At 43.0% G+C, this 21,264-nt stretch overlaps 1 protein-coding gene across 2 annotated transcripts in view; it reads left to right on the top strand.

The window, feature by feature from the left end:
- The window catches only part of PGM2L1 (phosphoglucomutase 2 like 1), a 29,839-nt gene extending 10,145 nt beyond the window's left edge, over window positions 1–19,694 (top strand). Inside the window, exons 3-14 of one of the 2 annotated variants that reach the window (XM_027722672.2) lie at window positions 3,322–3,428; window positions 4,990–5,074; window positions 5,702–5,785; window positions 7,443–7,636; window positions 8,252–8,441; window positions 8,655–8,752; window positions 9,480–9,663; window positions 11,173–11,266; window positions 12,350–12,479; window positions 14,035–14,224; window positions 14,537–14,670; window positions 15,697–19,694. In XM_027722672.2, coding sequence (XP_027578473.1) covers window positions 3,322–3,428; window positions 4,990–5,074; window positions 5,702–5,785; window positions 7,443–7,636; window positions 8,252–8,441; window positions 8,655–8,752; window positions 9,480–9,663; window positions 11,173–11,266; window positions 12,350–12,479; window positions 14,035–14,224; window positions 14,537–14,670; window positions 15,697–15,799 — 1,593 coding nt within the window. In that variant the 3' untranslated portion in view covers window positions 15,800–19,694. The remainder of the gene's footprint in view (window positions 1–3,321; window positions 3,429–4,989; window positions 5,075–5,701; window positions 5,786–7,442; window positions 7,637–8,251; window positions 8,442–8,654; window positions 8,753–9,479; window positions 9,664–11,172; window positions 11,267–12,349; window positions 12,480–14,034; window positions 14,225–14,536; window positions 14,671–15,696) is intronic. The other variant, XM_027722680.2, reaches the window with a different exon arrangement.
- The last annotated feature ends 1,570 nt before the right edge of the window (window positions 19,695–21,264 follow it).

Below are 21,264 nucleotides of genomic sequence, written 5' to 3'. Positions count from 1 at the left end.
AAAGGGAAAAGTTTCCCTTTGCCTGGCAGGGAGTGGGAGGGCAAGCTCAGTTTCATGGGAATTACTGGTTTTTTGAGAGCAGCAGACTGGGTTTGTGTCTGTTCACTCCCTCTGTAGAGCTGCTATTTTTAGTTGTTTATTGAAGCCAGATATCAAGTTAGGAAAAGCAGCCTCTGGGAAGTGGATTAGAACTTGGTTTTGAAGTAAACTGTGTAGGGTTTAGTCTTTGTTTGAGCACTCTGTGTCAGAAGTTTAATAGCAGGAACAGTTTTGCTGAGCTTAGTCTGAAAATGGGCAGCCCTGTCTCTCTGTATTTGTCTTTACCTGGGACAGGGATAAATGACTAAACAGCAGACTTGAGTGTAATTAACATTTCCTTCAATTAAAAGAAACTGTAGTGAATTCACACCCTTAATCATATGCTGTGCCCTTCATTTGATCTTGATTTGGTTATACTGATATTATGAAAAGTCTGATCCAGGAAGGTACAGAATATCCAGCAGCTGCTTTGGACTCTCCTGAAAACTGTAGGTACATAACCTGCATGTAAAGCCCTAATTTTCCTGCTCAAGTATTGCTTCTTTTGTGCTTTTTAATGATGTCCAGATGGTTTTATTAATGGGTTAGAAACCTGTCACTGGCTTCTACAGTGACAAAACCACCTTTGCACAAGGAGATTCCTGTTGCTGTAAAAGCAAACCTAAGGGTAATAGTTGAAAAACTGTAAATACAGGATTTCATGAAGCTGTTGGTAGCTCTCTTGATTTCACCAAGCAGAAATCTTTTCATCTCATTGACAGCATCACTTTTCCCTCACTTCTTTTGCACTTGAGCATAAGGGGCTGGGCTTGCAAGAGGATTAATTAAAACATGGCTGTAGATGCACACTTGTTGTTTTCCGTGTATTTTATATCTGGAAATCACCTGAACTGTGCAGTGGGATGGGGAATTGTGATACTCCAGTGAATTTTGGTGTAGATCTGAGGGGGTTACACACTTGTGTGCTGACACCTGCTAATAAGTCATTGTCACCACAAGATGTACATGGTTCTCATTTAGAAGTATTAGGAACTTAATAACAAGGGACACTGTCAAAACCTGAGTCTTGTTAAAAGGAAACAAATTCTTTACACTGAGAAACTTAGTCAAGAGAGGACTTATCCCCAGAGGTGCTGGAGTTACTCAGTGCCCTCAGGGAAAGGGAGGATGGTGTGAACTCCAGCGGAGGGTTCAAACAGTGGAGAGACTCTACACTCCCTCTCACTGACATTTACTTATTTACTTTCATTTTCTGCAGCTTTAATAGAGGTATTTGGACAGTAAACAAGTCCAGTAGGACTGGGTTAACTTTAGCTGTGGGGGTCTCTGGCTGAGCTTAAGGGATTTTGTTAATTTTAAGCAAACTGCTCCTTGGCAGAAAGTAAAGATGTTCCTGGGTTTATTCACATGGAATCTTTGATTCCTGTCAAACAGAGAAGCTGGTTTAAGAGGATTTCCTAGGAAAAAATCTTGAGAAAAAAATCTCGGCCTTGAGAGTGTTACCTGGATTGTGGTGGCACCAAATAGCTGCCAAAAATGCTTGGGCAGAAATCCTGGGGATGAGAAAATACAGAAGATCTAATCTGCTGAAAGGAGCAGCACAGGCTGTTCCTTTACAGCAAAAACAAATCCATTCCCCTGTGTTCGAGGAATGAGGGAATGGAAAGCTGGGAGCAGCATGAGGGTGTGGGCCTGAGAGCCAAAAACCCAACAGCTCTGGTGGTGGTTGTTAGGAAGTAAGGAAGGGGCGAGGAACACATTGGATGTGCAGAATCCTTGAGGTGCCCAGACTTGCTAGAAAGTTCCAGGGAAAGCCCCTGGGAGTTGGATGTGAAATAGAAACCATGTGCAGCAGCTTTCCATCTGTCCAGAGTGGTTTGTAATGCACTGGCTGTGGACAGGAGTATTAATTGTTCTGTCTCAACTCTGTCTGTGCTGCTTCTGAATACTTTATATGCCCTTGTTTGCTGTTTCTAACTAGGACTGGTTTGTCTAAAATCCTGTTTCTTCCATAAATTGTCTTTTTATGCAGTTCTTGATGTTTGAGGGACTAGTTCAGACAAAATTGTGCAGTGTGCTCTGACATCCAAGTACTGGGAGTCTGAACAAGGGATCTGTTGATAAGAAATCTGCTGCTTATTTCTCTACACATTATTCAGTGTGTTCAACTCAAATTTAAACATGCTTTCCCCATTCCTCTGTGTGACTTGGGCTGGTGGTTGTGCCATAGCACACCCTCCAGTCCCGTCACTATTCTAAAACTTTATTTCTTTTAAAGTTTTTATCTTTATATTTATTTTAAAGCTTTTCTCTCTGTGAATCCTTCAACATCTGCAGCTGAAGCAATTCTCCAAAGAGATGCCAGTACTCTTTTGGTCCTGCTTTGAAACGCATCCTTTTAGAGTCCAGGGAAGGGAACGGAGCTGGGGAAGGGTCTGGAGCACTGGGAGCAGCTGAGGGAGAGTCAGATCCAGATCAAAACATCTCAAAGAATTGCATTTAATACTGGTGGGGGGGAAAATCTGTTGAATTCTAGTACAAAACACCCTCACTGCTACCAAGAGACAACTTGTACCCTGTGAAAGGCAGCGTTTTTAGGGTTAAGTTCCCAGTGCTGTTGTCTGACTGTAGTGAACTGTAGCCTCTGGAAACTTCCATTAACAATAGTGCTTCCATCTTTTTATCTAAAACTGCTGATCTGCCCTGGGTTGTTTCTGTGATGGATCTCCAGAGAGACTCTAACTGGGAGGTGAATGGATGTTGAGGCCACAGGGGAGGTGAAACTGGAGCACAAGATCTTTAAAAGTCCCTTCCAGTGCAAACCATTCCATGATTTTTAAGGCAAATTTAGGACTAACACTTTGAAAACAGTGTTGAAAAGGTGTCTTGACTTGTGCTGTGAGCTCAAGAACAAAGACCAGACTGGCACAAACCTTATATTGGCTGAGTAGATGGACTCCCAAAAAACGGATTTTTTTTTTTTCCAATTGAGCCTTTAAGAACATAGTTTGAATAAATAAAAGCACAGTATAAATTGAAAACAAGTGTTTGCTGCCTGAGGATTTACTTTTGTACCACTTTTATTTCCCACAGCTGTTTCTCTGGTTGCTTCCTTTCAGTGAACACTGGGGAAAAATCACTGCTGCTCTTGTGAATATCATTATTGAGGTTTTTGAGCTGTATTTTGCCTACTGACATTATCCATCTTCTGTGAAAGATCATCTTTAATGTTTGTGTGCTAATTCTTATTTTTCCCTTGTTGTGTTTTTTTTCTCTTTCCAGGGGATCTACAAGTATCTTGAGAGGAATTTTTCAGACTTTAAGCAGAGAGGCTTTGTTGTTGGATATGACACACGAGGTCAGGTCACCAGCAACTGCAGCAGTAAGAAGTATGAGTATTGATTACATTTGCAAGACTAGAAATGAAATTGTGGCTTTGAATGCTTTCTGTTCTATCAGCATTTTTTGTGATGAACTGGGCACTCTCTTCCCCCTCCTTTAGTTCATTTAAATAGTAGTGAAGAGAGGCTGGAAATAAATTCTTTATGGTACCAGTTTGCCAGAAATGTGGAGTGTAAGGCTGGTCACTCCAAAGAATTTACAAGTGTAAGTGCACAAGAACATGAGGCAGATGTTGAAGTTGATATGCCTGGAGAAAAATTTGAATGTGAAGGTAAATTCAGAATATTAACATTTAGCTTGAAATCAGTAAGTGTTACTGTGCTTCTAACACTGTCATTCTTTTGTATTTTGCACCTGATTTAAGCTTGTTTGGGGGGGGGAAATCCACCTGCAGCCACCTGTAATCCAGTGTATTTTCACTTCGGGAATATTTGACCTGGAATGCTTAAAATTTAAATTTCAGTGATGTCAAATTGTGCCCTTTGTAACAAAAGGGGAGATAACTTTCTGAGTTCTATGAGGAATCTTAATCCCTTGTCATTCCAGGAGCAAAAAACATGTGATAATGGCATTCCTTACAAAACCCCAACCTAATTAGTTAGCTAATTAGTATTTAGGTAATGAGTAGTTAGTTACAGCAATTAACTACAATAATTAACAAAGTTGTTTCTCTTTTTTAATATTATCTTTGTCAGCACTGCATATTTTGGGGATGTAAAAGTTCTTGGTATGACAGAGCACAGAGTGTAGTGACTGTCTTCCAAGAGTTTCTCCTTTCCCTGGAATTGTGCCTCTCCTTTCCCTTGGGCCTCGATGTGTGTGGCCCGTTATCCACCAGGCTTGGGCTTAAGGGGTTTAAACTCACCTGTTGTTACAGTGTTTGCAAATCCAAATTGTGAAGGTTTATGCACAGCTTAAAAATGGGGAAGTGTAAGAATAACATTCCTTTTTAGCCACACAAAGCCTGGAATTCAAATCTGTCCCAGGATCAGTTCTCAGCTGCATGTTTCTTGTGTCCCCTTGGGGTGACACAGAGTGACAGCAGTGCTGAAATCAAACTGAACCTCCCCAGAAAGGGGGTTTCCAATGGGAGCAGTGCTTTTCCAGCACTTTATCCAGCTTATAGTAAAGTCAAGGTTTTAAAACCATGGGTGCTGTTGCTATTTCTAAACATTCTGGAATAAGAGTGAGTTGCTTTGCAGATGGATATTTTAGGAATAGGTTTCATGGATATTGTCTGAAGCTGCTGAACAAGCATTGTGTGGGATACAAAATCCTTTTCCAAACCTGCTGTTGCAGACATCTGGTCCTTCAGACTTTCTGGGAAGTTGGTTCTCTCCTTGAGTGAAGGACAAGTGTCCCTCCAGTAGGTTCTGTATCTTTGTGTTTGGTATCACTGGTTTATTTGGGTGATAGACTGAAGATTAAGCCAAAAAGCAATGGAGGGATTGGAGAAACAATTGTCTGGAGGTGACAGGAATGCCATCAGGTTACTGCGTTGCTGTGGGGAGTTGGATTGACTGAATATTTTGGTTTTCCTGTTGTTAGGCTTGCAAAGCTCACTGCAGCAGTGCTGCTGGCCAAAGATGTCCCTGTGTACTTCTTCTCTACCTATGTCCCCACACCCTTTGTGGTGAGTCACCTTCTCTTCCATATTTGAGTTTACTAAAAACATGAACCAGCGATTTGCCTCCTAAATTGTTATTTAAATGGGAAAATAGAGGCTGTTCAGTGTACTTGGCCCTTCAAGGAGGCTGTAAAAATATCACTGAATTCTTCTGTGCCTCTGCTTTTAATATCTCAGAAACAGAGCTGTCTCTTCTAGTCACAGCAGCTTTTTTCTTGCAGGATTTTAAAATCCTTGTTTCTGTTCCACAAGATGTAGATCTTGTTTTGAGGCGAGGACTGAAATGCTGGGAATACCTTTAATTTGATTTTTAAGCCTTTTGGTGAATTCCTTCTTTCTGCTTCAGCCTGTGTCTCTGAAGTGCTCATGTAATCTGAGCATAGATTTTAGTTGGCCAATTAACTATTGCATTTATGTAACTGATAAAAAGAATAATGTTTTTATGCAGCAGAATAGGACAAACTTTTGTTACTGGCTACAGGAGACAGTGATGAGTGTTCATTTATACATTTTCCAGATAAGCTGGTGCAACGTGAAAAGCCACTTCTGTAGCATCCTGTTGCATAACTGTCCTAATATGATGTGTGTGGCAGAACTCTTGGGTAAATGGACGTTTCTGGGTTTCCTTTGTAGCCCTATGCTGTGAAGCAGCTCGGAGCTGTGGCTGGAGTGATGATCACAGCGTCCCACAACAGGAAGGAGGACAATGGATACAAGGTAAAGCTTGTGGAGTTCCATTATTCCCATTTTGGCTTATTGTGGAACCACAGAATGGTTTGGGTTGGAAAAGACCTTGAAGATCATCTCATTCCAACCCCTGCCATGGGCAGGGACACCTTCCCCTTAGACCAGGTTCCAGCCTGGTTTTAGACACTTCCAGGGATCCAGGGGCAGCCACAGCTTCTTTGGGGCAGCCTGTGCCAGGGCTTCCCCACCCTCAACGTAAAGAGGCTTTTTTGGGAGCACACATAGGTGTGCATTAGAAGATAAATTATTTAAAATAATTCATCCTTCTATAACCTGAACTACTGTCCTGCAGCGAGAACATGAGACCACACTGGCTGTGTGTGGTGAGCAAAATCTGTCGTGACGTTCCCTGGAGCCTGATCAGCAGCTGAAGAAATGCTTCAGCAATTTGTGTTCACTTCTTAGAAGTAAAAAGTTAGTTTAAAACTGAGCTAGAACTGAGGTGAATTAGTGCACACAGTGTGACTGTGCTGAAGATGGGAACAGTTTAAAAGTTGACTAATAAAACTTAATGTGCTGTTCCCTGTCAGGGTGTTTGTCTGGGTGTTGGAGGTGTGGGTGGCTTCACTTTGAAAGCTGGGGGCAGCAATACCATCCACAACAGCAAGTGCTGCTCATGCACTATTGTAACAGTATTTAATTTCTAAACTTTATAAGAGTCTGAACTAAACTCTCAAGTTTAACTAAGCTGAGCGCTCCAGAAGCTTCATAACAGGTCAGTGAGTGATGGCAAAGTTGGGAAAACCAATCCTCCTGTGCACAGGGAGAACTCCTGCACTTGTCTTCCCTGGAACAAGTTGTAAAGTACTGCACCAGCCCTTGCTTTTGCTCAGAATAAGGAAAGAAACCACATCAGTTTTCCAGGTGCTTCATTTCTCAAGAAGCTTTTATGTGTATGTCTGGTACACAGCACTTTTGTCAGGATACTGTGGGTTTTCCTGGTCTTTTGCAAGAACTGTTTCATCTTTCACAGTTTCTTCTGTGAATTCAGCAGGTTCTGGACAATTTGAACCAAATGTGACAAACTGACAAGAAAACAGAGGCAGATTCTCTGAGCCGAAAGTCTGCACTGTGATCTCAGCCAAGTGTGGGAAAACTGGCATCTAAATAATTCTTCAGCAAAGACTCTCATAGTTCAGGGTTTGATAGTGTTCCCAGCTGAAAGATTACAGTTGTTCAGCCATGGAAAAACACATACCTTGGCACTCTGCTTATCTCTTCTGCTCTGGGTTCAAAAGCAAGTCGTGTTTCTTTTACCAAAGGAATGCCAAACCATGGAGAAGGTGACATTTTTCTTCTCTTACACTTTGTCCACCAATCTCAGGTGTAAATGCCCAGCTCTGGTTTCTCACATCCTGATATTTCAGTCATAATAGTTAAATACCAGCTTTGTTTTTTAAAACAGGTGGTTTTGCTGGGTGGTTTTATCATTATAGAACTGAAATCATGAATTCAAAAGTTCATTGTAAGTATTTCCAAATGGCTCTTGAGAATCAAACCAGTCAGATGCTGAATTTTCTGTATCATTTGAAAAAACAAAGTATGTAAAGTCCTATAGTTAAAGTAATTTATCAAATTAATAATCTTTTGTGAATAAACTGTCTTGTTTTCTTTCAACTTCCATCAGGTTTATTGGGAAAATGGAGCACAGATCACTTCTCCTCATGACAAAGAAATTATAAAATGTATAGAAGAGTGTGTTGAACCATGGAATGGCTCTTGGAATGAAAATCTAGTGGACACCAGTCCCCTTAGGCAGGATCCTCTGAAGAAAATATGTGACTGCTACATGGAGGACCTGAAAAAGATCTGTTATCATAGGTATTGTATAAAGCAAAATGTGCTTAAATTATGTTTTTAAGTAAGCTCTGGGCTATGTGTGGGAAAACTGACTGCAGACAGACTTCAGTGTCTTCTCTGTCAGTAAATTAGTAAAATCACCATCCTTAGTTTTAGCTTTATCTTCAGCAAAATGGTTTAATCCTATTTCATACAAAGGAATATGCTCAAAGAGTCCAGAAATTCAGAGTAGAGGTGTGGTTTAGGTGTATGAAATAGAGGTGAGGAAATTCAAGTTTAAGTGAGGCAGAAAACAAGACTGAAAGGAGGAGGATGAATGACAGGCGGAGTAGAACCAGAGTAACATCTTTAAGGTGGTGGCGGAGCTTGAGTTTGATGTAGAAATCAGCAGTTCATTCTTGGGAGACTTTAATCCAATTCAGCAGAAGGTAAATACTTCATTTTCCAGGGGAAGCTTTAAACCAGCAATTTCTGGTGAAAGTCCAAATAAGCACTTTTCACTCCTTCCGTCTTTGAAATTAATGCAGAGAGCAGCAGAGTAGTACATGGTGGGGCTGCATTTTCTTTTGCTTTCCCTCATGGAAATAGTCCTGTTAAATGACCCAAATCTTACAGAAATGTTGTTTTCCTCCTCAGGGAGCTAAACGTGCAAACGAGTTTGAAGTTTGTTCATACCTCTTTCCATGGAGTTGGACACGACTACGTGCAGTTGGCTTTCAAAGCCTTTGGCTTCCAGCCCCCCATTCCAGTACCTGAGCAAAAAGATCCAGACCCAGACTTCTCTACTGTCAAATGCCCCAATCCTGAAGAGGGAGAGTCTGTGCTGGTATTTTGGTTTTTACTTCATCAGATTTCTGTGGAGGGGAAAAAAACAAAATGGGGAAGGGGACTGGGAGAACCTGGATTTCAGCTCTATTGATGCACTGGGAAGTCCATTATGGGATTTCTCTTTCATCGTGTTAGATGTAAGTAGGAAGGCTGTGGTTATTTGCTCTTATTTTATATTTTTACATTTTTTACCCTCTCCTTCTCCCATCAGGAATTGTCACTGAGGCTTGCAGAGAAAGAAAATGCTAAAGTAGTAGTGGCCACTGATCCAGATGCAGATAGACTGGCAGTGGCAGAACAGCAGGAAAAGTAAGTGATGGGACCTTTTATCTCTCTTTCTTTCCTTTGTGACTTAGCTATTTGGGTGTTTTTCCTCCTAGTTACGTATTTTGGTGTAGCTCCAACTGCATCTTGAATAAAATCAGTTAATAACTCAAAGATTAGATTAAATACTTACTGTTGTAAATGGCCAGATGAAGCTCAACTGAAAACTGAGTGGTTACTAAAGGCGGTAAAATCTCCTTGTTACTGTTTTTTCATTTATATTGGGCAAACCTGCCTTGGCACAGTTAAGTGTTGTGGGCTTTTTGTTGGGGTGTGAGATTTTTTTGTTTTCCCTGCTTGTCCATATTGAATAGAAACTATTTTTTTTCCACTAACAGGCCCCAATTCTGCCCGTGTAAGTAAGAGTTGTGCAGGCATTGCCTGACTGCAGTGTATAGATGGCATAGACTGCTCTGTATGAATCAGTTCTAGCCAGCTCTGCTGCTGGTGGATAAATCCAGAAAAGCTGAGCTGTGTTAAGGCTCACAGTGAGGATACTCTGTGGTATCTTTGCTGACAGAATCCTCTGGGCTTGTAAATCCTCGCGATGTGATGAGTGTGGAGTCCTGTTGGTCCGGTGGCTTTGTCTAGAGCAGCTTGTCAGTGGTGTGCTCAGATCCCTGTTGTCCCAGTGGCTGCAGAAAACCTCTTCCCCCTGAGTGGATGCTCCTGGGAAACCTGGGAGAGCTCTTACATCTCCCTCTGCTCTCCGCAGTGGCTGCTGGAAGGTGTTCACTGGCAATGAGCTGGCAGCTCTGTTCGGGTGGTGGATGTTTTCCCGCTGGAAGGAGAACTGCTCCCAAGATGCTGATGTGAGGAATGTTTACATGTTGGCCACCACAGTCTCCTCAAAAATTTTGAGAGCAATTGCCCTTAAAGAGGGATTTCACTTTGAGGTAAGCCTGGGTTCTGTGATGTCTTGGCAGGGTAAGGTCTGATTGCCATGTTCCCTGTCTAAACCCTACCTGTGATTTCATGACATGAAAAGTAAATTACTCCCGCTCTTTTTGCCTGGAATTTTGGTGCATTTCAACCTATGGAGAATGTTTTTACCCAGACAAGCCTGATTTCATCTGCTGCAGCATCCTCAGTGCATGTCACAGCTTGCAGACTGTGAAATCAACTTAAGCAAAGCTGCATTAACAGGCAGTTCAGATTAACACCTAAATTACAGATAAATGCCTTTGCCATGGTTATTTTCCTAGAGAGAAATTCTTCTGTGTGAGGATGAAAGCTTGTGCAGCCTGCTGTGTTCACTACAAAATGCTGATGGATTTTTAATAAGCATTTTGAGGTCACACAATGTTCCTTCAGGTCCCAGTAGGGTTTTTAATTGGGTTTTACTTCAAGTTGTGACAGACACAGGAACTCTTACATTCAGTTCTTTAATGTAGCTTCATTAAGAATTTGCTAAAAAAGAAAATGGATACCCCACAGACTGACAGTTTATTTTAGTTCCTGCATTCAAGGATTAAGTCTGATTTCTGAGGCTGTTGGATCTTTGCCAGAAGAGGAGCAAGTGCCTTAAAGCTTAGCACAAACATACAAAAGTCCAGGTCTTGTTTAATCCATGTTTTAATTAGAGCTGTGTGCTATAGGAATAAATATTTTGGCAAACAATGAGGAATTTAAAATTGAAAGCAACTGTGAAAACCATTTTGAGTGACTGGCCAGATAAGCTTAATCAGGTTGAATCTCAGTTCCTTGTAGTGGATTTCATTATCTCAGTAAAATACTGGCCTTTTTCTGGAAAGGGATGTATTTGACTGTGGGGGGGGGGGGGGAAGCTAAGGCCCCTTGGTCTCCTGTAAAAACTTCCCCTCTTTGTACTTTCCTTCTCATCAAGACTGTTTCTAAGCTTTTTGACTGCTTTTGAGTGACTTACCAAAAAAAAGCAGTGCTTTTCCTTCCCATCACCTGAAATGGTTGTTTATATTTCTGTAGCTTTTCCTTTTGAATAATGTTGTCTCATCTGATAAGCACCACAGAAGATGTGACCTTAGAGAACCACAGTCTCTCAAACACGTTTACTCCTTGATTAGATACTCATGTCCTAGTTGAGTATCCACTAGGAAAATGCTATCCAGCAACTCTTTGCCTTAAATTCATAATCTAAACTGAAGTGATTACCTGTCTGCTGTTTCTTTGCTGTCTCTATTCTTTTTGTCAATTAATTAGATTTAAATTTAGAGAAATTACTTCAAGAAAATCAGAAAAATGTCTTTAAGCTTTAGCATTTTGACTGCAGCAGACTTTCCCATTGACCCTAAAATTCACAATATGTTTTTTTTTTCCCTTTGTGTGCTTTTTGAGTCTTAAGTGAAGGAATAGTGGCTTTACCTTCTTAGACTTAAAACTTAATTGAAAATGGGGTTTTTTAAGCACTATTTCTTTTCCTGTTTTAGGAAACGCTCCCCGGTTTCAAATGGATTGGAAGCAGAGTAAAAAATCTCCTGGATAATGGGAAAGAAGTTCTCTTTGCATTCGAAGAGTCTATTGGTAGGCTTGTTAATATCCCTGTAAAATGTTGAGAACTGGGGGGGGAGTGTGATTAGAAAGGACTGACCTTAGTTATGAAACAAATCACCCAAAAAGTACTTTATTTTTTTCCTTGTAGTTACTGGTACTGATATTTTGCTCTCCTCAACTCAACTTGCCAACTACTATAGTAAATTACTTACATATGACCCTCTGATTCTGGTGTTGTACTTTGGATACAAACATGTTCTTTTACAGCTTGAAAGTCCTGAGATTCCAAAGCCAAACTCCAGTTGTTTTGTGGCTTCTTAGCTGAGACAAAGCACAGGATCTGTTCTTAATCAGTTTAATACCTTACAAGTCCTCTCAGTGAGGACTTATTACCAGTGGCCATGTGGAAGTGGGAGGTGACTTGTGCCACCCACCACACCAGTTCTTTTGGGAGCTGTATCCATCCCCTCCCTCAGAACAGCGTGTGAGGGATCCAGCTGTGGCAGGAATAGCATTAAATACCTTATGGAGGTGTGTAAATGTTCCTGCTGACCTTACCTTGAGCACTTTGCTGATCTTCAGACACCACCTACCTGTAGAGAACTGTCTTGTGAACGTTTGCTGTAGGAGTTCTCCATTTCTTGGGATAAATGGAAGCTTTCTGGGACAGTAGTTTCCCTCAGAATGTGGGGGCAAATAATTTCTCTCAGAATATCTGAAAATGAAGCACACACTGAAGAGGGGGGGTGTCCCTGCCAGTTCTATTCCTAAAATTCAAGCTTTTAACCATAAGGAGTTAGGATCTTGCTGGTGCATCCCTTCAGGAAGAAGGAAGCTTTGTGCAGCACTGGTTCATGGCTGTGTTTGTATTTGTTTAGCACTGCACTATGACAGAACTCCCCAGGGAGCAGATGTTATCAATCTGGAATTAATTGACTACAGCACGGATCTTTCCAGCCCTATAACCCCCAAGTTAATTAGATTTCCCCTGCATATGCAGTAATAAACCAACTTATGTGTACTGGCCAATTTTCTTTTACAGGATAAAAGGTTAAAACCTAATCAAGGAAATCAGTGTAATAATTTATCAATTTTTTTTTTATTTATTTCTAGGCTTTATGTGTGGCACATCAGTGTTGGATAAAGATGGTGTAAGTGCTGCTGTGGTCATTGCTGAAATGGCAACGTACCTGGAGGGCCAGAACCTCACACTGGCACAGAAACTTGTTGAGATATATGAAATGTGAGTTGTATTCTTCATTAGTATGTTCTACTTAACTATTTTAGAGTGGGAATAATCTAATAAATATTTTTAATGTGTCCTCTGAATGTTTTCTCATTGTAAATTGGGTTTTTTGATGTATTATGGATTACGGTCCATCACTAGTGCAGATTCCACTGTACCTAAAGGGGCTCCAGGAGAGCTGGAGAGAGACTTTGGACAAGGGATGGAGGGACAGGACAAGGGGGGAATGGCTTCTTGGCTATGAGGGTGGGGAGGCCCTGGCAAAGGTTGCCCAGAGAAGCTGTGCCTGTCCCATCCTTGGAAGTTGTCCAAGGCCAGGCTGGAGCAACCTGGGCTAGTGGAAGGTGTCCCTGCCCATGGCAGAGGCTTGGAACTGAATGATCTTCAACATCCCTTCCAACCCAAACCACTCTGTATCTATGAATTTCTATGGATTCTGTGAATACCAAGGACTGAAGAGACCCTTTCTATTGTATTTCTGCAATAAATAGTGAAATTTTGCATGTGGATCTACCAGGGCAAACTGTTTTTTCTAGTTTGATTCCTGCTGTGGTACTTCTCTTATGTTTGAATGGGAGCCATATCTTAGTTGTGGTGTCTTTAAACACTTCCCATTTCCCCTTGAACACGTGCTGGGAATTGTTTTATCCCATGCTGGGATCTGTAACAGAGCAGAGGTGAAAGGAAGGGTGTGTGTACAAGAGCTACAGACACAATCCCAGCAATAAAATGAAGATCACGTATGCCAGAATTAAGCCAGGTACTGAGGTGAGCCCAGATCATCAGCAGAAATTCCTGTACTTTAACAGAACTTACAGCACAGAGCAGTATCATGGATGTCATTCCTTTTCCTGCCAGCCCAGCAGGAAGACACTGTGACCTTTAGAAACCTGGAGTGAGGAAGCACAAAGGATGATCAGCTTTTATCTCTCCATGGTACTCAGGGTTTTGCTCTGTCCTGTGCAAACTGTAGCCAAAACAACTCTGTGCAGGTGGATCAAAATGACAGGGATAACAAACAGGATTCCTCTCTCAGTCACACCTGATTTTTAAGCTGTGGAGAAGGGTCTCTATAGGAGTAGAAGTGGGTGGAATATGGTGAAGAACAACTTAAATTTCAGTGTGCAAATGTAGTGGTTGTTCCTAGTGAGCATTAGGTGTGATTTGGGATGGTGGTTTTAACTTGGATGGAATAATCAGCCACCTTCCTTGTAGCTGCCACATGGCTCTGGCAGTCAGTTTTTGGTTGGGGGAATGACACTGGATATCCATTTTTTGAGGGCCACCAAGGCTGCACTTACCCAAATGGTTAGCTTTTATTTCTTTGGGGGCTGAAAACTTTGCTTTAATTTAAAAATAGCTCAAGATGATCTGAGTAATGCAGCAAAATCTGCTTCAGAGTCCAAACATTTGCCTATAAATACCTGTTCCCACAGCTCTGAGAACTGAATTCTTTTTCTGTTGCTGCTTTTCCAACCAGGGGCTTTCTTTAGATACCAAATGTGCCAAAAACTTCTGAATTTTGTAACTGAAAATGTCCATCTGCTTGTAGGTATGGATATCACATATCCAAGACTTCCTATTTCTTGTGCTATGACCCTCCTACGATCAAAAGGATATTTGAGAGACTTCGGAACTTCAATGGCCCTCAGTCTTATCCCAAATGTTGTGGAAATTACAATATATTACATGTCAGAGATGTTACCACTGGCTATGACAGCAGCCAACCAAACAAGAAATCGGTGAGTTGCAAAGTATTTCTGCATAGGAGGGTCTGGTTTTGAGGAAACTAAAAGGTAAAGAACAGCATGAACAAGGCAGAGATGCCCTGTGTCAGCTAAGATGGCAGAATAATTCCATCATCAGGCCGCTTAACATCGTTACTGGGGGAGAAAACAGCTTAAATGTGAAATGTGTTGACTGTTCTGGTACAGCAGTGAATGGACTTGATTAATTAATTGAACCTGATGCTCTGGCAACTCTTAAGCTGCCCAGCAGGCTTTCAGATATTGGGGTTCCAGTGGGAGTAAAGAAGCTTGTTGTTGTTTTCGTAGGTACTGCCAGTGAGCAAAAGCAGTCAGATGATCACCTTCACGTTTCAGAATGGTTGTGTGGCCACCCTTCGGACCAGTGGGACAGAGCCAAAGATCAAATACTACGCTGAGATGTGTGCCCTGCCTGAGCAGAGGTCAGCAAACCTGAGCCTCAACTGACTTCCAGCCTCCTAAACTGGCCAGAGTGATGCACATTATGAATGATGCTCATAAGGGATTTCCACTGTGGTGGATAAGAAAAAAAATACTGAGTTTTCAGCATCTGCTACAGTAGGCTTGTTTAGTTAATCTAGTTCCTCATTTACTTAGAATTAAAAAGTGATGAAGTTAAGAAATCACAGAAAATGGAAAAGACCTCTGGGACTGAATCCAGCCTTTGACCTTGTCACCCATGTACCATGTGCAGTCTTTTCTTTTTCTTAGGTTGTGCTGTTGCTGGCAAATGTTCTTAAAGCCAGGTAGTCTCCTATTTCCTTTGGGAATCTGTTGGGAGCTGGATCAATTCTCTTTTGGCAGTCACCTGGATTGAGCTGCTTCCAGTGTGAAAGGAGAGTGGGAAAACCATCCAGGGTATATTTATACCACTGATATCAGGAGTGAGAATGAGGAGCTGAAGTTCAGTCCAGATGGTGAGGAGAAGCTTTTGGATTGGATCCCCAACATGAGTTGCAGGAGTCCTTGTTTTTAGACTTGTATCCCAACATTTCTGTGGGGCAGAGAATTGAAAACAAAGGAGACTCGGTTTGGTATTTATTTGTACATACTTGAATTCAGGGTGAGCGTTCATCTCACTGAATACTTGGTCAGATTTAGGTGGTCAGTGGATAGTGAGGGGTAGATTGTGAAGAGGGCACAACCTGTGCCAGGGCCTCACCACCTTATTATTGCTGTATTCATTAAAACTAATTAAAGAGAAAAATAAGGGCCACTAGAGGGCTCTGAGCACCATCTTTAGATGTCCTGTCCAATCCAAATCAGTCTGATTCCATGATAATCCCTCTCAAAAAGGAGCAGGTTGGAGTCTCTACATGTTTATGCTGATAGGAAGCACAGCAGAGTAAATCCATCCCCTTCAGGTCTTGCTGTTTATTTATTTATTTTTAAATAGCTCCCTGGTGTTCCCCAAAGCTCTGACATGGCCTTGTTGTTCCTTTTTCCAGTGACAGGAGCGTGCTGGAAGAAGAACTTCAGAAGCTGATTGAGGCTCTGATTGAGAACTTCCTCGAGCCTGACAAGAATGGGCTGACCTGGCGCTCGGCATAGACCTGTCCCGGGTGTTCCCAGGAGCCTCCACGTGGAACAAAGGGCCCAAGAACAGGATCAGTTCCAAATGTTTGTGTGTCTGTGTGTTAAACAGCTGCATTTCTGCTCTGTAAAGAAGCAGCATTCTTTTGTCAGGCTTTTCACCAAAGTCTGGGCTAGAAAAAGGGGAGGAAATTGGAGAAAACAGTGGAATTAATTGTTATAATTTTCCATCCTTTTGACCAAAAGGTTAATTAACCCACACCAATGTAAATGAACTGCCCTGATGTGTTGAAGGCAGGTGATCTTAGCCACTGGATCTTGTCTTAACTTCACTCCAGGTACTTAAAATACATTTTCTTTGTGTGAAAAGCTTTGAAAGTCAGGTAGAAATGATCACTCCAGACTGACACAAATCCTGCTGCTTCCTCTCAGCTCTGTGTGACCCTCAGAACAGGTCTGCGCTTCCAAAAACATGGAAGTAGAGCTCAGCATTTCTTGTTTAGGCCAATTGTTGACATTTTTCAGCTGCTTAATTAATTCTTCTGTTGGTGAAGGTGTTCTTGGTGCATTTTCTGTGTCTGTCTTAAAAAACTTGGCAGTGAAACAATAGTGGCAACACCTGCAGTTCTGCTTTGGGGTTGGAATTGTGTAGTGCCTTTCCAAGGCTTTCAAAGGAGCAGGAATTGGTCATTAGTTAAATTGCCCATTCTGACTATCATAGGTTTTGTAGCTCTTTTTTGTCCCACCTCCCTCAAGGGTCTTAAGGTTTTTTGGTTTTTCTGTGTTCATTAAGTTTTTCTGTACTCAGTCAGTGACTTTTTGTTTTTTTCTGACCTGAATTTATATTGTTTTAAAACAAAAGTGGAGGTGAGACACTGACAGAGTTACTAAGTCATGATATTTTTTTTTCATGTCTTGTCAGCTAATTTCTGTTTGAGTAGCGCTTTGTAAATACTGCTCTTCTTTCTCTCTTAGGGCAAATATTTAACAACTTCTCATTATCTGTTTTCTGAGTAGAAAGTGATACAGCTAATCACATTTCCAAAAAAAATAAGCCAATGCACAAGTTCTCCTGCAGAGATGTGGTACTTCAGAAGATCAAAGCCACACTTTGGCACAGGAGAGCTGGTTCTGGGCATCTCCCTGGTATCACTGACAGGAAGTAAATAAAAAGTAGATAAAACCCAGCACTGAATTGTTGTGTTGAAGGTGATGTGAGAAGAACCCAAGATACACCTCAGTTCAAGCTGTTGTTTGCCACTATTGCTAACTCTCCAGATTTGTCCTCCATCTGATTTTACCCTTCCAGCTGGATGGCACAGGGTGGGTTTGTGTGTGCTGCCTCTCCATGGCTTTAAAGAGCCCCTTGGTTTGGGTTTTTCCTGCACTATATCCATGGAGAAGTATTTTGATGTATATGAATGTACATGTGCTGCAGAAGGTCTGTGTTGCACAAATTCTGACCTGTCACTATTTATTTATTTTTTATTTTAAGAGAAAGTATCTCCAAATTGTTCTGCCATTGAGTGAAATGTATCTAATGCCAAAAAACTGCCTTTTTTTTTTGTTCTTTTAATTGTACATTTGATTGATGTGGGGGGGAAACAGGTAAATCAGAGTATGCTTATGTTGTATAGTTCTGGGTAGGTCTGGAAGGTGTGAAGGCACTTCTGATGCTGCTTTGCCTTCAGTTTTCTAAAAAAGGTGCAGATCTGCACCGAATTTGCAGGAACTCTTTGCCATTCCTGCCTTTGGCAGCAGTTTAAACCCTGAAGCATTGAGGATTTTGTTCTCCTGGTGGTACAGAAGAGAACAAGTGACTTGGGACATAACTTTGAACAAAGGCTGTAAAAAGCAGTGTGTGTGTGTGCTGTGTTATTGTAGCAGTTCTGTCTTGTGAGTGATGTTTGTGCTCCTACAAAGAGCAGGAATCTGCCATTTCCCAGAGATCTGCTTTGCATCAGTAGCCAAGTGTTATAAATGAAGACAATCTGGGTTTTTGAATAAGCACTGTTAGAAGTTGGTATAACTGTTCATAGTCTGAATATCTTTAATTAAATGAAAAAGCCCAGATGTGGGTGTTGTGTATCTGGGATTCTTCCCATGGATGGGTTTGGCAGTGAGTTGTAGCTGTTAGTGATGCTTTTGGGATGACAGCAACAGGCACAATGTATTGAATGTACTTTAAGGGTAGAATAACTATTTGCTCTTTTGAAACTGCTGCTACTGTTGTTCTCCTACTGTATTGGAACTGTTGGATATATTTATACTGTTCCATTTGTGGAACTCCTTTATTTCCTTCTGATCTCGCATCCCTTACCTCTGTTACTGTGAAGGACTGGAATTCTCTTGTTTCTCTGCCCTGTAACTTTGTTATGCATCTTGTTAGAGTTGATCTGGCTCCTGCACAACCTTCTTTCAGTTGTTCAGCTGTTTTTTTTTTCCTGCTTCTCAGATAAGAACAAAGGCTTTTCTGACTTGAGTAGGGAGCAGGTCACAGATCAAAGGACACCCTGGGTGTTGTTCATGAGGTGCTTCCAGGTAAAATACACCTTTTTAAAGGTTGGACATTGACTTAAACTGCAATCACAGGGCCAGTGAGTTGAGTTTAGTGTTTGATAAAACCCAGAGGGCTTGGTTTTGCCTTTTCCCTTCTGATGTGACAGGTTTAATCTCTGTGGCAAAGCTGTATTTCCCTGGGTCTGGGACAGGAGCTTTCCAAGTTTGGGAGACTTGCCCGGCAAGGCTCAGTGTCAGTGAGACACAGCTTGTAGCTGGATTTCTTATTCTAGTTGTGAAACACCGTCCAGTGTGTGGCTTAAATAGTTTCAAGGGCTGCCCATGTCTCTCCTGCATCTCCAAAGGATGATTCCTGTCAAGTCATGAGGGAATCATAAACTCTGGCAAGAGAGAGAAGGAGGGAATGTGTTTAACAGGGAAAGGTGGGCTGGAAACCTCCAGCACCAGGCTGGCTGTGGCCCAAAGGAGCGGAGTAGCCCCCACTTGGTGTTGGGGTGCTGAGCCAGGTCTGCCTCCCTTGCATTCCCAGCAGGATGTGACTCAGAGGAGCTGGGATTCCCTTGGGCTGTGGGAGAACTGGGATGTTGCCTGAGGAGCTACTAATTTCCCTCAGCTCTTTCTTCTAAGGAGGGGACATGCACTTGTGTTGTCCACAGGGTAGGTGAAGATGTGAAACCCTCTGTGGTTGAGGTCGAGGGGAGTTGCCCACACTCTGCCCGGGGCTCCCTTCCCTGCCCTCACTGATCCAAAGCTGTTGCTGTCCCAGGTTGGTGGTTACCTGCATGTTGACATTCCTGGTGTTATTCCCTGGTTTATCTGTGCTCAGGTAGCACTTTGTGTGCCCTCTCTGCCAGGCTCCTGAAGGATTACGGGTTTCAGCTCCTGTGTTGTTAAAGACAGCGTGTTTGTGAAATTCTGGGAGCACTGATGGAGAAGCCACAAGGTGGAGTGAGGCAGGTGGAATGTGTGTGCTGCTTTAGGAAGCACGTGGATGTTCCCTTTAATTTTAAAACTCATATTGTTACTACTTTATTTTGTCTTTCCCCCCACTTCTTGTCCTCTTGTCTCCCTGACTGAGAGGGGACTCTCTGCATGGTGACACCTGGGTGGTTCCAGCCCAACTTGATCCCCAGAACATTTGCCAGCCCCCTGCTCAAGAGTAGCTCTGTTCAAGGTGATTGAAGTATCTGAAGTTGCATTGTTTCCCTTGCCTGGAATCTTGGGGAGTTCTGGATCTGTGCTCCCATTTACCCAGTGTCTGTTCTGTAAAACTTGGGCATATTACAAAATAGAGTGATAATTTGCACTTTTCTGAAGAGTTTCTGTGTATTGCTATGTGGATTTAGCTGAATGAAGTGTTAAAAATAATAAAATGTTCCCTTTGTAGTTGCAATCCTTCCGATTTCTTCCATCTTCTTTAGCCAAACACTGTTGCCCCAAAAGCTGAGCTGGGGGAATATCCATGCGGCACTTGGATATCTAAAGAATTTTGGGATGAAGTTGCTTAAGGAAAAAGCAGCAGCTTGGAAGGGAGCTGGCAAAGGGAGGGAAGAGGGTCTGTCTGAGGGAAAAGGGGATGGGGAGAGGAGCAGCCTGTCCTGCAGGTGAGCTGGGGTGGGCACTGCAGGAGAGAGCAGACCCATCCAAGGGTGGGACTGGCCCCAAAGGGATTTTAGTTCCACATCCTGTCCCACCAGGGAACTGGGCAATTGGAGAGGGACTTGTCCAGTTCCATCCCCTGCCACGGGCTTCTTCCACAAGCCCAGGTTGTTCCAGCCTGGCCTTGGACACTTCCAGGGATGGGGCAGCCACAGCTTCTCTGGGCAACCTGTGCCAGGGCCTCCCCACCCTCCCAGGGAAGAATTCCTTCCCAATGTCCACTCTAACCCTGCCCTCTGGCAGTGGGAAGCCATTCCCCCTTGTTCTGGCACTCCAGGGCATTGTCCAAAGTCCCTCTCCAGCTTGCTTGGAGCCCCTTTAGGGCACTGGAAGGTGCTAGAAGCTCTCTCCAGCTTGGCTTTAAATATAAAGGTTAAAACACCGTGGAGGTTCATGGAAGGTGGTTCCTGAGGGCACAGCAGCACATCCAAGAAGGTTCTTGCATCCCTTCAGTGATGGCCACAGGCTTCATCCTGCATATCAGTGGTGGTTTTATCTCCTTTGTAAGGCTCTTCTTGGAGCCCTTCTCCCAGCTCCCCAGAACTACTCCAAATTACCACCCGTTGTCCTGTGCCGGGCAGCTCAAGGGCTGGGCAGGTCTCTAGGGAGAGACTTAACCCTACCCCTTCTGAGGGGTTGTGGTGTCAGAAGACAGGGGAGGGACATGGAGATGGACAGGTTTGTTTGGGCTGGGAGTGAGGAGAGCAGCAGGACACATGGACAGAGCAGGGCAGTGAGTGGGGGACACAGGACGTGGCTGAGGCTCCACTGGGCTGTAGTTGCAGGAGCCAGCACTGGATGTCACCAGCAGCCCAGGCAGAGGAACACAGCCCTGGGGGTGCTGCCACTGGCCAGCTGCACCCCCTGAGCGTGTGTGGGCACCCTGGGCTTTGGGATTGGGGTGCAGAGCAGTGGGATGTGCTTCAGCACAGAGAGGAGGACCCTGGCACCAGGTCCTGCTGCTTCCCTGCTGAACAGAGACACTTCTCCCAGGAACAGCATGACTGGGCTGGTGCAGCCTCCTCAGGGCCTGTGTGAGCAGTTTGGGAACCTGAAGGTTCCAGGGTCTTTCTGTGTTGCTGGCACAGTACCAGGACCTGGGGACATCAGCCTGGGAGCGCTGGGGCTGCTGGAAACTCCGGAGTGCTGGCAGGCAGTGGTGCCTGGCTTGACATTTAGGTCTTGTCAATTTAAATGTTAATTTAGTAACTAAATTAATAATAATTAACATGCCAAGCCCAGCCTGTGTGGGCTGTCCCTTGGGCTCAGCTCCCTGGGGGCTCGTGGATAGGTCCTGGTTGGCT

Source organism: Pipra filicauda, unplaced genomic scaffold (genome assembly GCF_003945595.2).
Source record: "Pipra filicauda isolate LSUMZ 115617 unplaced genomic scaffold, ASM394559v2 scaffold302_size1215360_pilon, whole genome shotgun sequence".
Taxonomy (NCBI): domain Eukaryota; kingdom Metazoa; phylum Chordata; class Aves; order Passeriformes; family Pipridae; genus Pipra; species Pipra filicauda.
The sequence above is the reverse complement of the archived record's forward strand: the minus strand, read 5'-3'. Positions and strand labels throughout refer to the sequence as shown.